The sequence below is a fragment of the Eutrema salsugineum genome, unplaced genomic scaffold (genome assembly GCF_000478725.1).
Source record: "Eutrema salsugineum unplaced genomic scaffold, Eutsalg1_0 scaffold_2, whole genome shotgun sequence".
Lineage (NCBI taxonomy): Eukaryota > Viridiplantae > Streptophyta > Magnoliopsida > Brassicales > Brassicaceae > Eutrema > Eutrema salsugineum.
The window spans coordinates 1325938-1341048 of NW_006256829.1; the positions used below are offsets into that span (position 1 = coordinate 1325938).

Sequence of the window (15111 nt, forward strand, 5' to 3'; positions counted from 1 at the left end):
TTTTATTTTTCAAGAATAACACAACACGTCTTTTGTCTTCCGACGGTCATGAACAAACCCGGTAACTAAAAAGATAGGAGTATCGTAGTACTCCCTCTGTTTTATAATAGTTAATTTTCTGAAATATTGCACACAGATTAAGAAATAATAAATACTCAATTATTTTTTTATTTTATTTTTTAGATTAGTTTACTTTATAATTAATTTATTATTTTAATTAATATTAATTTATCTTTTCCACCAATAGAGAATGGAAACATGCATTAATTACAAACAAACATGTATTAATTACAACAAATATTGTGAAACAAGAAAAAAAATTCAAAAAATCAACTATTATGAAACAGAGGGAATATTATTTATTTCTAGAATGCAAGAGTAGATGAAAAAAGCTACAGCTTAATCGGCTAAATCAGATTCAATAAAAAAATTGTATAATAGAGGATGGGACCACAAAAGTGTCAACCTCTTTTAAGCATTCAAAGCACAATCTAAGGGAAGTTGTTCAGAAGCTAGTGAATCCATTAACCCATAGCTACGATAGGTCTAGTCTAATTATATCACTTTTCCGTTGACAATTTTATCACGATTTTTTTCCAGATTCTCATAAGCTTTTGACATTCGCTTTATCAAGTATGATCTTAATAGGCTCTATAAAGAATTTTAAGAGGAAAAATAGGAAGAAGTATAAGACTTTGATTAGATTCTCATCAAACAGCTAAGTTTTTGGCAACTTGCAATGCCTTCCGCATTTTTTATGCCCAAAAGTAAATCAAAGTTCAACATTCCATACTTCAAAAAAAAAAGGTAAAACATTCCATTTCTGTGATGTGAAAATGTTGTTGTCAAGTTGGTCTTACACATAGTCCAACATTCCTTGTCATACAATATGGATTCGCAAATTTTGTGTGTATTCTTTCACCAGTTGTATTTGACTATTATATTCCAACGACCACATAAATTAACTCTTGACTGAAAAAAAAGCAGATAGAAAAAGATAAATAAATCGTATACACTTACAATAACTATTAGGAAGCCGATTATTTTAACTGAGAACCTATTTGATTCAATATCTTAACACAATACAAAAAAATTACACCCATTTGATTTTTTATTTTTTTGACCAAAAGCAGCCGAAAGTTTTGTAAAGTGGTTGATCTTTCTTTCAAGAAACAAAGTGGTTAAACACTATAACAAGTTAACAACTACATACTGTAACACGATTTTACACGCGCGAGAACAAAGATTGAAGGCAAACGCGATTACAAAATCAGATTTTTCAATTTGAAAAAGGCCCATTAAGATTAAAATGTGTTTGTACAGTTTAGGCATTTTAGGCCTGTGGCCCAAACTAAGTATGTTGTCTCTTTCGCTGCCAAGGAAGAACATACTTGGGTTCTTCACGGTGAACATCTTGAGCCGATGCAGGATCTTACCCAGAAGAAGCCATACGACTTCTCTTCCCCGAATTATCTCCGCATGCACCAGTTACGAGCAGGAGGATTCATTACAGGAACCATATAACGATGAGTTCTCGAATTGTAACGTGGCCGTTCAAGCTTCGGACTTTATTGAATTCTTGCAGTTTTGTGCGAGCAACAGAGATGTTCTGGGATCAAAAACTTTCCACGGGAAGATTATTCGTCTTGAGTTGCAGAGGGATGTCACTCTGTCGAATGTTCTTATCAATTCTTATTCAAAGTGTGGATTTGTGGAGCTCGCCCGCCAAGTGTTCGATGGAATGCATGAGAGAAGCTTGGTTTCTTGGAACACCATGATTGGTTTGTATACCCGGAACAGAATTGAGTCACAAGCACTGGATATTTTTCTGGAGATGCGAAACGAAGGGGTTAAGTTTAGCGAGTTCACTATATCGAGTGTTCTTACTGCTTGTGGGGCTGACTGCAATGCCTCGGAATGCAAAAAAATGCACTGTTTGTCACTTAAAGCCTGCCTCGACTTAAATTTGTATGTTGCCACTGCTTTGCTTGATCTTTATGCAAAGTGCGGGCTGATCAAGGACGCAGTGCAGGTTTTCGAGTCTATGCAGGACAAAAGCTCAGTTACATGGAGTTCTATGATAGCAGGTTATGTTCAGAACAAGAATTACGAAGAGGCTCTCCTTCTTTACCGCCAGACTCAGAGTATGAGTCTAGAGCAGAATCAGTTTACTTTATCTTCAGTAATTTGCGCTTGCTCAAATCTGGCTTCTTTAATAGAAGGGAAACAGGTGCATGCTGTTATACGCAAGTCGGGGTTTGGTTCTAATGTCTTTGTGGCATCCTCTGCTGTCGATATGTATGCTAAATGCGGAAGCTTGAGAGAGTCTTACATTATCTTCTCGGAAGTGGAAGAGAAGAATATTGAGCTTTGGAATACGATCATCTCGGGGTTTGCAAAGCATGCTCGCCCAAAGGAAGTGATGATCTTGTTTGAGAAAATGCAGCAAGATAGAATGCACCCAAATGAGGTTACTTTTAGTTCCTTGTTATCGGTTTGTGCCCATACGGGTTTGGTCGAGGAAGGAAGGAGGTTTTTCAAACTCATGAGAACCAAGTACGGTCTGTCACCAAATGTAGTTCATTACTCTTGTATGGTTGATATTCTTGGTCGTGCTGGACTACTGTCTGAAGCTTACAAGTTGATAAAGTCTATTCCTTTTGATCCTACTGCTTCCATTTGGGGTTCCCTTCTTGCTTCTTGTCGAGTCTACAAAAATCTCGAGCTGGCAGAGGTTGCAGCTAAGAAGCTATTTGAATTGGAACCAGAAAATGCCGGTAATCACGTCTTACTATCCAACATATACGCGGCAAACAGACAGTGGGAGGAAATCGCCAAATCAAGGAAGTTTCTCAGGGACTCCGAGGTGAAGAAAGTGAGAGGAAAAAGTTGGATTGAAATTAAGGACAAAGTACACATCTTTAGTGTTGGAGAAAGCGGTCATCCGAGAATACATGAGGTGTGTTTGATGCTAGAAAATCTGGTAGTCGAATTGAGGAGGTTTGGATATAAACCTAGCATAGAACACGAGCTGCATGACGTGGAGGAAGGGAGGAAAGAGGAACTTCTGATGCAGCACAGTGAGAAGCTGGCTTTGGTTTTTGTCTAATGTCTTTGCCAGAGGGTTCTAGTGTTAGGATCATGAAGAACCTGAGGATATGTGTGGATTGCCATGAGTTCATGAAGGCTGCATCGATGGCTACACGAAGATATATCATTGTTAGAGATGTTAATAGGTTTCACCATTTCAGTAATGGTCATTGTTCTTGTGGAGAATTTTGGTGACATATTTTGTTTGACACAAAAAAATATTTATTTTCACCGAAATCATCAAAATATTGTAAACTTGATTGAAGATGTGCTGCAGTGGATGTTGATTGGTTTATATGTAACCAAAATTGGAGGTAAAAGTAACATTTTTTATAGTTCATTTCATCTTCGTTGATTCTTGAGATCAACATGTTCAAATGGAGACAGTCAATTGAGTTTTAGTGTTGACAAGTCTTACACAAATTTGAGAAGGGCAGATTAGGAATTTTATAAATAAAGAATTGTGTTACGTTAAAAACCAAAGAGGATGAGACACAAACGAGGGACAAGGGGATAGAGAATGGATAATGGAGGGAGCCTGTTGTCGCTCTCTGCTCCACACTTCCCTTACTCCGCCACCATTCTTCGCCGTCAATCTGCGGCGGCTTCCATCTCTTTCTCCCTTAAACCACAACCTCCGCCCGAACCTCCTGAGAGTCCTGACCTCCGCCGACCGGAGAAATCTCTTGGCTCTTCTTCCTCTCCTTCCTCTTCCCCTTCGCCTAAAACACCTCTTAAGAATCCACTCAAGGGTTTGACAAACCGCTCTTCTGTATCTCCTCTTGTTCAATCAGAGGTCGCGAGTAAAGTTTCTTCCTTTGGCTCTTCTCTCGCATCAAAACTACGTTTGTCCAGCAAGCTTTCTCCTCCTCCGCCTCCGCCTCCGCCTCCTGTGGAGGAATCCAGATTCAGAGATGACACGAAACCTCAGCTAGAAGAACCTCGAAAGCCGCAACCGGAATTCCGACAAGAGGGGAAGATATTCGTCGGTAATTTACCGACGTGGATAAAGAAACCCGAGTTTGAAGAGTTTTTCCGACAATTCGGTCCGATAGAGAATGTGATTCTAATCAAAGGGCATCACGAGGTCGAGAAGAACGCGGGATTTGGGTTCGTCATATACGCGGCGGAGAAGTCTGCGATGAAGGCTGTTGAGTTCGACGGCGTGGAGTTTCACGGAAGAGTGTTGACGGTGAAGCTAGATGACGGAAAGAGGCTGAAAACGAAGGCTGAGCAGAGGGTGAGATGGGTGCAGCAAGGAGAGGAAGACTCAAAGATGTCGAATAAGTCATCGTGGCATCAAGAGAGACAAGGGTCTCGAAAGACTCTCCAGAGGATTCTAGATACCAATGGAGATAACTGGCAAGCTGTTGTTTCAGCTTTCGAGAAGATCAACAAGGTTTCTCCTTTGTTTTCATCAATTTTACTCTGTTTTCAACTTCTCTTTTGGTTTATTCCATTTGCGGTTGGAACGAATTTTCTCACTGATTCAATGTTTTTCCTCCAGCCTTCTAGGACAGAGTTTGGTTTGATGGTGAAGTACTATGGAAGAAGAGGGGATGTGCATCGCGCACGTGAAGCTTTTGAGAGGATGCGCGCGAGGGGTATCACACCAACATCACGTATATACACAAGGTATCTCCTTTTACTACAATTGTGTTACATTTCTTGTTCAGATTCTGCTTAGGCAAAACATGTCATCGATTAGTAATTGGTTCAGTCCCTTGTTGAAAAGGCTATGGATGTTATTAAGTTTGGGATTCCTTAAAGGTTAAAAGAGGATTTGTTTCATGCAGCCTTATTCACGCTTATGCAGTTGGTAGAGACATGGACGAAGCACTGTCTTGTGTTCGTAAAATGAAGGAAGAAGGAATTGAGATGAGTTTAGTGACTTATAGCGTAATCGTTGGAGGATTCTCTAAAGCCGGAAATGCCGAGTAAGTGAACAATTGATGAGTCTGCTTGCACTTGTTAGTCATTCAAATGCTTGTTGTATGCGCTAACTCAATCTGATACTTTGTTGTCTTTGGAAAGAGCTGCAGATCACTGGTTTGATGAGGCCAAACGGAAGCACAAAGACCTTAATGCAAGTATATATGGAAAAATCATATATGCACACTGGTAAGCACTGATATGATTTCAGACTCTAGTAGTGCGTGTTGTATGTTTCGTCTTTAAACTAAAATATATGTTCTGAACAATTTCTTAGTCAGACGTGCAATATGGAGCGGGCAGAAGCATTGGTTAGGGAAATGGAAGAAGAAGGTATTGACGCTCCTATTGCCATCTACCACACCATGATGGATGGTTATACAATGGTCGCCGATGAGAAGAAAGGCTTAATTGTTTTCAAAAGACTTAAGGTAATAATTTGGGTTAGATCCTAGGTTTTTTTTAACTCCTCTTTAGCATCTGAGCAAGTGAAGATGTTTTATTTGTTTTGTTATAGGAATGTGGATTTACACCAACAGTTGTCACCTATGGGTGCCTCATAAATCTTTATACTAAGGTAAGGAGAACAATAGTGCGTGTGTATAAAGCGAAACATTTTCTTGGTATTGTGTCTTAAAGCTTGCCTCCTCTTATTAGGTTGGAAAGATCTCAAAAGCTTTGGAAGTTAGCAGAATGATGAAGGAAGAGGGCATAAAACACAACTTAAAGACCTACTCGATGATGATCAATGGATTTGTTAAACTAAAAGATTGGGCCAATGCATTTGCTGTATTTGAAGATATGGTAAATGACGGCTTGAAACCGGATGTTATACTATATAACAACATCATCGCAGCATTCTGCGGAATGGGTAACATGGACCGAGCGATTCAGACTGTGAAGGAAATGCAGAAGCTGAGGCATAGACCAACCACAAGGACGTTTATGCCTATCATACACGGATATGCTAAATCCGGGGACATGAGGAAATCTTTAGAAATTTTCGATATGATGAGACGATGCGGGTGTGTTCCAACGGTTCACACTTTCAATGCTTTGATTAATGGTTTAGTTGAGAAACGTCAGGTATGTTTCAAGAATCTTATGTCTCGTTTCTTCTGTAGAGATTATCTGTTTGATTAATCTCTTGTTAAAATATTATATTTGGTAGATGGAGAAGGCGGTTGAGATATTAGATGAGATGACATTAGCGGGTGTTAGTGCAAACGAGCACACTTACACAAAGATCATGCAAGGCTATGCATCAGTTGGTGATACTGGGAAAGCCTTTGAGTATTTTACAAGACTTCAAAACGAAGGCTTAGAAGTTGACATTTTCACTTATGAGGCGTTACTTAAAGCGTGCTGCAAATCTGGACGGATGCAGAGCGCATTAGCTGTTACGAAAGAAATGAGCACACGGAATATTCCTCGCAATTCCTTCGTCTATAACATATTAATCGACGGGTAAAATATCATAGGATTTTTTCAGCCGATTTTTTGGCCTTTTTTTACAATCCTCATGAGTTTTCCCCTTTGGTTTCTTTTAGATGGGCACGAAGAGGGGATGTATGGGAAGCTGCTGATTTGATGCAGCAGATGAAAAAAGAAGGTGTTAAACCCGACATTCATACTTATACATCCTTCATTAGCGCGTGTTCTAAAGCCGGCGACATGAATGTAAGTTTCCATTCAAGAAGCAGAGTCTTGTCTTATGTTTTTTTTTTTCGCGGGTTTCTTGGTTTTGTAACCAGAAAGAAAGAAAACTGTTGAATATGTTTGACAGAGAGCTACACAGACAATCCAAGAAATGGAAGCATTAGGGGTGAGACCAAACATCAAGACATACACGACCTTGATAAAAGGATGGGCAAGAGCTTCTCTTCCAGAGAAAGCCTTAAATTGCTACGAGGAAATGAAAGCGATGGGGCTAAAACCCGATAAAGCTGTGTATCATTGCCTTATGACTTCGCTTCTGTCGCGTGCTTCAATGGCAGAGGCTTACATTTATTCAGGAGTAATGTCAATCTGCAAGGAAATGGTGGAAGCAGGCTTGATCGTTGATATGGGAACTGCGGTTCACTGGTCTCGATGTCTGTGTAAGATCGAAGGTTCTGGTGGCGAGCTAACTGAGACGTTGCAGAAGACGTTCCCGCCTGATTGGAGCTCGCATCATCATCGCCATAGCTTCTTGGATCAGGTTTCTGATGTGGATTCAGAGGACGATGATGTTGTTGAGGATAATGAGGATGATGATGATGATGGTATTAACTCTGTTTCTGGCTTCTTATCTTACAAGTAAGAAAACACGGTCTTATAAGTTGTAACAACTAAGGAAATCAATCTTATTGAAAGTTCTCTGAATCAATCGTACTAAATGTTTTTAAACAATAATTGAGTATGTAAGCAAAAAAAAATAACAAGATAATATGAAAAAGAAATTAGCTCTTTATGCAAACATTCACATTTCTAAAGTTGTGAGATGCACATTATACGTGGACACTACACAATAAATGGGTTTGTGATGAGATCAATCTTAAGGATTTTGATAGATTGAAGGAATGTTGATAGATTGGCCTAAGGATAATCTTTAACATATTTAATCTTATATGAGTAGGAGCATAACAGAGTTTGGTTTCTTCTCGAAAAAGAGAAGTCAGCTTTAAAAAACAAAAAAAAAAAACAAAATTCTTTCGTAATGTAAGAAGAAGAAGCTCTGTTCTTCTCACTGGGGTTTGCACCCATTCTCTGCGGGTCCGTTGAAGATTAATTAGTTGGTGGTGAGGTAGTAAAACCTCTATGAGCCACACTGCCCTGTTTGGTTCCAACTATCTTGATACGGTTTTGGGGACCTGCGTTCTTCTCCATGAGAGTTTGAGCCTCTTACCGTTGATGACTAGCCTGTTGTAGAGCGCTTGAGTGGCCTTCTCTGCTCCTTTTCGGGTTGTGTATGTGACAAACGCATAGGCTCTCTCGTCGAAGATTCTGATAGACTCGATTTCTCCATAAGCGTAGAACTGGTCTCGTATGTCCTGCTCGAGTATACTCGAGTTAAGCCCTCCGAGGTAAAGCGTTTTGATGCTTTCATCCTCTGGTGGTTCCAATGTGCCCATCTCACCAGCTTTTCCAAGTAACTTCATCGCAACTGGATCATTCTCACTGTGAATGCGTCGTAAAAAGTCAACAAGTCAAAACAACAACTAAAACGTCAACAACAACAAAGACTGAAGCAATTGAGAAAGGCATGAAATTAAGCTTACCCATAATAACGATCTTTTATGTTATGGTGGGATAGCTCTCCTGTTTTGGGCATCTCATGCCGGTATGGACACTCGGCACCTCTTGTACACCGACCAATGGTGTAGTGACTACAAACATGTGGTCGGTTCCTTTCATAGTTTGGTCTTCTTCTTTGAAGCTTTAGAATAGTATCATTAGGTCGCATCTTCCCATATGAAGATTCATATAATCCAGTCCAGCTCTAGTCTACATATATATATATATATATATATATATATATATTATAAAAGAACAAAATTAATCGAAATCACACATGAGGACACTATAATCGATTCCAAGTATTAACTAACCAGACGAATTTGGATATCTAGACGAACTTTTATAACTTGCATATCAAACTATAACACTGAATCAGGAAAGAAAAATAATTCTTCTAATCTCTAGCTACCTAAACCCTAAACCTATAAGAAGATTACGTACGGAGCCATCGAAGCAACATGAAAATTGGAGATATATATATATATATATATATATATATATTGTTTGAGGGTTGGAAGCGAGGACACCATTTTCAAGTACGGATTGTCACCGAGGCAAGACTCGCATGCGATTGGGATTAAAGCGGATCCATCTCTCTGAGCCATTCTCTTCTGATTTCCTTCTTTTCTACAGATTGATTGTCCAACACGAATAGTGCCTGCCTGCCCGTGTTTTTATATTAGGGCAAACTCGAGTTGGATACTTTGGATTTACGTCTCTTTCAAATATTGCAAAGTAAGCCCCGAACTTTCAAAATTATCCGTTTTCTGTTCAACTGGATAAATCAGACCTCTCTAAAATTAGTGGGATTATTGACGCACATTATATACATCGATCCTGTAATGGGTTAATTTCTGCCAAAATCAATATACTTTTTTTTTTTAAGAATACAAATTTGTTTTTTCCACATGTACCTGTACGGTTTTGCATAATAGTTCCAAATTAACTGCAAAAAGGTTATTATTATCAATAAATAAATCACACTCTGATCTAAGATACTAACTGAATATTTATCTGCAAATTCATATATAGTTATATAGATATCAAGAAAATGTAACTTATATTCTTTCAAACAAAACTGTATATCTCACTGTCTTAACACCTAATAGAACAAACTACATTATCTTAACAGCACATGTTTTGACAGTTCGTTTACATAGTTTGTTAAATTTATATATATAAATATTGTGTATACGACGCATTAGCGAAAATTAATATGTTTAATTTTTGTTTTATATACTACTATATATAGTTTAAAAGATATGCAAATCTGACTAAGAAAGACAGCAAAATAATTTAGTATGGATTCTTAATAAAAACAGTAGTCAGAACTCTCCAACCTCATGAACCCATACAAGACATATATTATTAATACTGAATATAAAAAATTGGCCAATACGCTGCATGATTCGTTAAATAAATCGTATTAAATATAAACATGTGGTTCGTAAACGTACGTTTCACAAGTCACATGTTATAATGTTTGTATAACAAATAAACATTCATACACCAAAATAATCATAATGTCAAAAGACGTATAATTGTCATCCATCATTGTAAAGGTTAGGAGGATAATAGGATAAGAACAAAATAAAAAATGCATTAATAATTAATCAATCATGTCATTTATATTATTGATTTATTGTATAAATGTTTATGACTATGAAGACCTAGACAGAAGGAACAATATGACATGGAACAAGATACAATGGATCTCCCACTTTCGTACCTTCTTCTCTTCTTCCACTTTGAGTTTCACCTAACTAATAAAGAGATGGAGTTTGTAGGCAAAATGTTTTCGACGTATAAATTTTATGCAAAGTTAATGAAGTGCGGGGTCAAGAAAGAAACTATTTTGTAGTTTTATTCATCAAATCCTTTGAAAATTGAAATAGAAAAGTTGCGAGTCAAAATCTAGTTGAGACAAAGACAAGCAGTGAGGCGGTGTCCACGTGGCTCGTAACATTTAAGTCCTAGTTACACACATACACGACCTTAAAGCTAACGATACATTATTATTCCCATTATAATTATTAACGACTTCCCTAACGTCCATAACTATTTCATTCATAAATATGAACCCTTTTTAGACGAGATTTTCAAACCCATCTCTACTGTTTACACCAAAAGTAGCCTTTACTTTAGTGTAAATAAGACAATCAAATAGGAACGGCACAAAAAAAAAGACATTTCTTTATTTTGATTTTCATTATTTACCTCTTGCAACAAAATGTTAATACTAGTGCATTCTAGAGATGAACCTACTATCACTAGGTTTCCACTTTGCGCTCATGCATATAATTAACTTGTGGATGTGTACGAATGTATAAATTTGTATTTATTATATATAGAAAATATAAAATAAATATTTGGACGACCAAACAAACCCATGACGTATTAGTTATGTGACATGATAATTGTAAATTAGTTCTAGCTAGTTATAATTATCAATTAATATAGCAAGCACTCATATAGTAGGTTAGTATTATGATGAAATAGTTGCTAATTTCTACAAAATTAAATAACTAATCATAAGAGTCAACGGGGTACATGCTGTTCCATGCATTGCTGGCTTTGCCTGTTGTTCGATGATTTCAAGTAATGCTCCTTTCATGCAATCTTGATAATTATATTTTAAACCAAGTCGCACTTAATTTGTACTTTCTCTTATTCTTTCTCTATATTGTAAGCTCGCGCGATGAATTATTCACCAATATTTTAGTTTTTTATTATTAATTCTTGTAGAATCATATGAGTTGTTTGATAATTGGTACAATCAAAAGATCCCTAGTTCGACTATAGTATCCGAATTGTCAAATACAAATTCTTAATCGAAAACAAGTTATCATAACCAATTAAAATTTTTTTTTTTAATTAACAACAATATTGTTAATAGTTTTTGTTTTTGTATCGACCTCTTTGTAAGTTTTATCAGTTTCTGTAATATTGAACCAACCTCTATATATTTCTCACTCTCGTTTTAAATATTTTGCTCGGGAGATAAAGATTATTGTTATTATTATTTTATTTTTTGCTAAAGAGAAAAATTATTAATCGTTTTTGTTTTTGTATCGACCTTTTTGTAAATTTTTTAATTTTTTCGATACTCTGAAGACAAATTATATATATAAGCTTCTCTCTTTTTTTTTTAAGTATTTCTCTATGTATGACTAGTCTCATATGCGAAGAATTTTGTACAAAGTCCGACATCCGTATCACTTTGGTCGCGCGAGCACAGTTCGTATCTTTTTTTTGTAGGTTTTATTTGTCAAAGAGAAAGCTTTTTAAATAGTTTTTGTTTCAAGTTTGTTTTTTTTAGTTGTAATGAAAAACCTATATATAATTTCATAGTAAGATAACTTGCAATATTATGGTTTGTATTTTATTTATTTCCAAATCATCAATCGATGTTTTAACAAAAAGTCTGACTAAAATCTTTTAAAAAAACTATCACTTAAAAAACAGCAACACTGTTTAAAATTTTACTTGAACGAATTGTGGGAAGTCTAATTGTGGGAAGTCTCTTTAATATCTATCTATATATAGTTGATGTAATTTTCCGAATTATCATTAATTTTTTTTTAAACACATTTCAAGACCCATTTTTTTTGGGGGGGGGGGGGGACGATTTAAGAACAGTTTTTAATATATACTTTTACTTGAACAAATGCTTGGAAGACATTACATTCGTGTTTTAAAGTTTCCACGTGTTATATTCTTCAGAAGATTTTTTCTGCAATAAAAAATAATAAAAAACCATCAAATCAAATTTTGCTGGAATAATAAACTTTTAAAATTTTGTATAAAGCTTGAAGGACAAAAATTGTTTTTTTTTTCTTTGGTCAATAAATTGGTTTGTTCTCTTTTTATACATGACTCTGGTTGTACTACAACAAATAATTTATCAACTTCTGCGCCTTAGACCCAAAGATGACAATGTGCGTTCATAATTAGTTCTTTATACAAATGGAGAAGTTTTAAAAATGCAAATAAAATACGAAGGAAAATATTTACCATTTATCAAATCAACCTACTTATAAGTAATACTGTAATAGTTACGAATTATCAACATCAACACTGTAAATTTCTTAAATTACCTTTGATGGTGATGGATAAAAAAGAAAGAAAAGATATAGTTCCAATCACCGTTGTAGTTGTTGAGAAGTTACTTCTAAGATTTCTTACAACTGTGCTTGGCATTTATTATTACATTTTACACTGTTAAAAAAATCTCGAAAAAACATTTTACTAAAAAATCGGTTGGTCTTTAGCAAACGGATAAAGAGGTATGTCCAAGGACCAAGATGCTCATGTGTATTTTTTTTTTCTTTCGTTTTTCTGTATTTCATCAAATTATAGAGTCTGAGAGCTTCATAAAATAAAATAAATATTTGGCAGTCGGATATGTAAAATTGTGTAAATCTTATTACTGTCCTTCAAAAAACGCAATGCGGTTAAATTAGAATATTAGATAGTATAAACTTATTGTCGAATATGTAAATTGGTCTAATGTACTCGAAGTAAGGGAGGATATATTTTGTAAATTTTTCCCATAAAGATCTAATAGAAGAAAATCTACAATTAATATTTGCGTGATTCAACGGTGCCCCCTCTTTAATTCCTCACATGAGTTTTGCACTCTCTCTCGCTCTCTCGTTTTGTTTTCTTCTATTTCCCCAATTTTATCCCAAAATTGTATTCTTTTGTTAGAGGGTTTATCCCAAAAAAAGTTTATCCAATACCTTACGCAAATCAGGGGAAACACGAAAAAAAAGAATGCAAAAGACAAAATAATGAAGGTGTTGGTAAATAAAGTTAAAAATGTACGTAAAATGTTGTACTTATTTCACAGCAATGGGTTTTGAACATCAGATTGGTTCTGTTTAAATCTCATTCTACTTTCAGTTTATATCTCTGAAACTCTAGCATATTCATTCTTCAAGGACACTGTCTCAGAACCACGCCCTTACATTCTTGTACAATATTGATGGATCATATTGTTTTAGTAATAGTAAAAAGCTGTAGACATCCATCAAAGAAAATAAAATAACTCATTATTAGCATAATTAATTCTTCAAAATAAGTTTAAAAGAGTGTGATGTGCTGCGACTAGTCATTTGATTCAATCAATAGAGACCTCATTTCCTCAAAACTTATTATTTGTTTCTAGATACACATCTTCTTTACGTTTTACGCACATACAGTTATATATATATATATTGTAATTTACAAATAACATGTTGACCGAGAATATTAATAGAAAAAAGTTAAATTCTGTCAATATAGCTCATGGGAAGTCAGAACTGACTGCATTTCTTACTTTTTTTATTTCCCAAAACTGCGTGCATTATAACAGTTTCGTAAGAGTTCGTTTCATAACCTTGATATATTCAAATTAGCATACATGTGTTTATTTTCATGTATAAATGATAGAAAAAAAAACTTTTAAATCAATTTTTGAACTTGAGCACAATCTTAGGAAGATAGCCTAAAAATTAATTCGGATGTAAAAGAAACCTAAAATCATCCTGAAGTAGAGAGAAATTATAAATGAGAAGAAGATTTGACATGACGAGCCAATGGACAAGAATGTAGTACCGTCAATCAACCTTTATAGATAAAATTATACTATATTTTTATATTGGGATTTGTTTTCTGCAACATTTTCTTGTAAGCAATCGTTTTAATGCTTTGTGTTCTGCACAGTGCTTTGTCATTGGCTCGGGACTACCATTTTGATGTACATATTTATTTATTTATTCCTCTTCAATGAATAATACGGAGTATCTAATATTTTCTTGTCTTCAACTAAATTTAATGAGATTGCTGCGTCTTACTAACTCATAGGACGTGCTCAGAATTATAATAATATAGATCATCCTATATTCATATTCAGGTAATAAGCAACAAATTTTCAAATTCGGGTAAGGTAATTTAATAGATTTGTATGATTTTTGTTTTTTTTTGTTTTTGTTACTTCAAATTCACCTCTCCAACAACATGGGGAGATAATAATCTGTTTAAGTATATGTGAATGCCACACAATATTGAACTTTTCTAAAACTAGCAAAACAATTTATAAATTCATAAAAATATGGTTATTTTCATTTAATGTGTGTATTGGACTATCACTCAATGGACAAATAAGAAGAGTTTTTATAAGACCACACCATGATGATATTAACACCGTTTAATCATGGAGTCGAGATATGATGCATTGCAGTAAAGCACCATTTCGATCATTACAAAATTTATTATATTTTGGGATCAGGTCATGTGACGTTGTTGTGTTATATAACTCGGAATAACTCTGGTAACGTGTATGACTCGAAGATGATAAAAATAAATACTATGAGTTTGGGATAATATGATTTTAGGTTATTTGATATATATTTACATATATATATATTAATATATATGGTTTTAATAACTTTTGATCAATAATTTAGACAGCATAGTGCAGAAAGGCAAGTTAAATTTGGATAGTAGCATATATTTTGGAAAAAACTATTTAAATCCCGGTTGTGCAGAAACGAATCCAAAAAGCTAACCACAAAAAAAACTTTAACTTCAGTCTTCGTAATTTATCTATGTTTAAGACTTTAGTAGACTAAAGAAGTAAAATCACTTTAGCGGTTGGAAATTTAACATTTAGAAAAAACATTAAATTAATACTCAAGAAAATGAACATTTAATTAAAAAAGAATACAAAAATAAAATAAAATTAAATAGACACATGACCTGACCCACCAGCTCTCTCCTCTCCCCCTCTTATATCATTCCCTCCAACTCTTCTTCCCCTTCCATTAA

General features: G+C 35.1%; 3 protein-coding genes across 3 annotated transcripts; 2 read left to right on the forward strand and 1 right to left on the reverse strand.

Annotated features, from left to right (window-relative positions):
• Nucleotides 1–1357: 1357 nt before the first annotated feature.
• LOC18018620 (pentatricopeptide repeat-containing protein At5g04780, mitochondrial) lies at nt 1358–3398 on the forward strand. Its single transcript, XM_024156562.1, is given in 2 exon segments — nt 1358–3101; nt 3104–3398. Coding segments are annotated over 2 exon segments (1926 nt in total). The 3' UTR covers nt 3286–3398.
• Nucleotides 3399–3610: 212 nt separating this feature from the next.
• LOC18018621 (pentatricopeptide repeat-containing protein At5g04810, chloroplastic) lies at nt 3611–7386 on the forward strand. The gene is made up of 10 exons (XM_006398869.2): nt 3611–4489; nt 4598–4725; nt 4887–5027; nt 5125–5211; nt 5300–5453; nt 5540–5599; nt 5680–6108; nt 6194–6489; nt 6573–6702; nt 6809–7386. Exons 1-10 carry the CDS (start codon nt 3611–3613, stop codon nt 7322–7324), a joined length of 2820 nt encoding a protein of 939 aa, XP_006398932.1. The 3' UTR covers nt 7325–7386.
• Nucleotides 7387–7850: 464 nt separating this feature from the next.
• Nucleotides 7851–8906, reverse strand: LOC18018622 (zinc finger CCCH domain-containing protein 4). The gene is made up of 3 exons (XM_006398870.1): nt 8829–8906; nt 8283–8503; nt 7851–8181 (listed from the first exon to the last, which is right to left on the reverse strand). Exons 1-3 carry the CDS (start codon nt 8904–8906, stop codon nt 7851–7853), a joined length of 630 nt encoding a protein of 209 aa, XP_006398933.1.
• Between the last annotated feature and the right edge of the window lie 6205 nt (nt 8907–15111).

Coding starts and splice junctions, on each gene's coding strand:
- LOC18018622 (XM_006398870.1), bottom strand. CDS start 8,906: ATGGCTCAGAGAGATGGATCCGCTTTAATCCCAATCGCATGCGAGTCT. Junction 8,504..8,828: donor ACAATCCGTACTTGAAAATG/GTGTCCTCGCTT, acceptor TATGTAGACTAG/AGCTGGACTGGATTATATGA. Junction 8,182..8,282: donor ATAAAAGATCGTTATTATGG/GTAAGCTTAATT, acceptor ACGCATTCACAG/TGAGAATGATCCAGTTGCGA.
- LOC18018621 (XM_006398869.2), top strand. CDS start 3,611: ATGGATAATGGAGGGAGCCTGTTGTCGCTCTCTGCTCCACACTTCCCT. Junction 5,600..5,679: donor TCATAAATCTTTATACTAAG/GTAAGGAGAACA, acceptor TCCTCTTATTAG/GTTGGAAAGATCTCAAAAGC. Junction 6,490..6,572: donor TATAACATATTAATCGACGG/GTAAAATATCAT, acceptor GGTTTCTTTTAG/ATGGGCACGAAGAGGGGATG.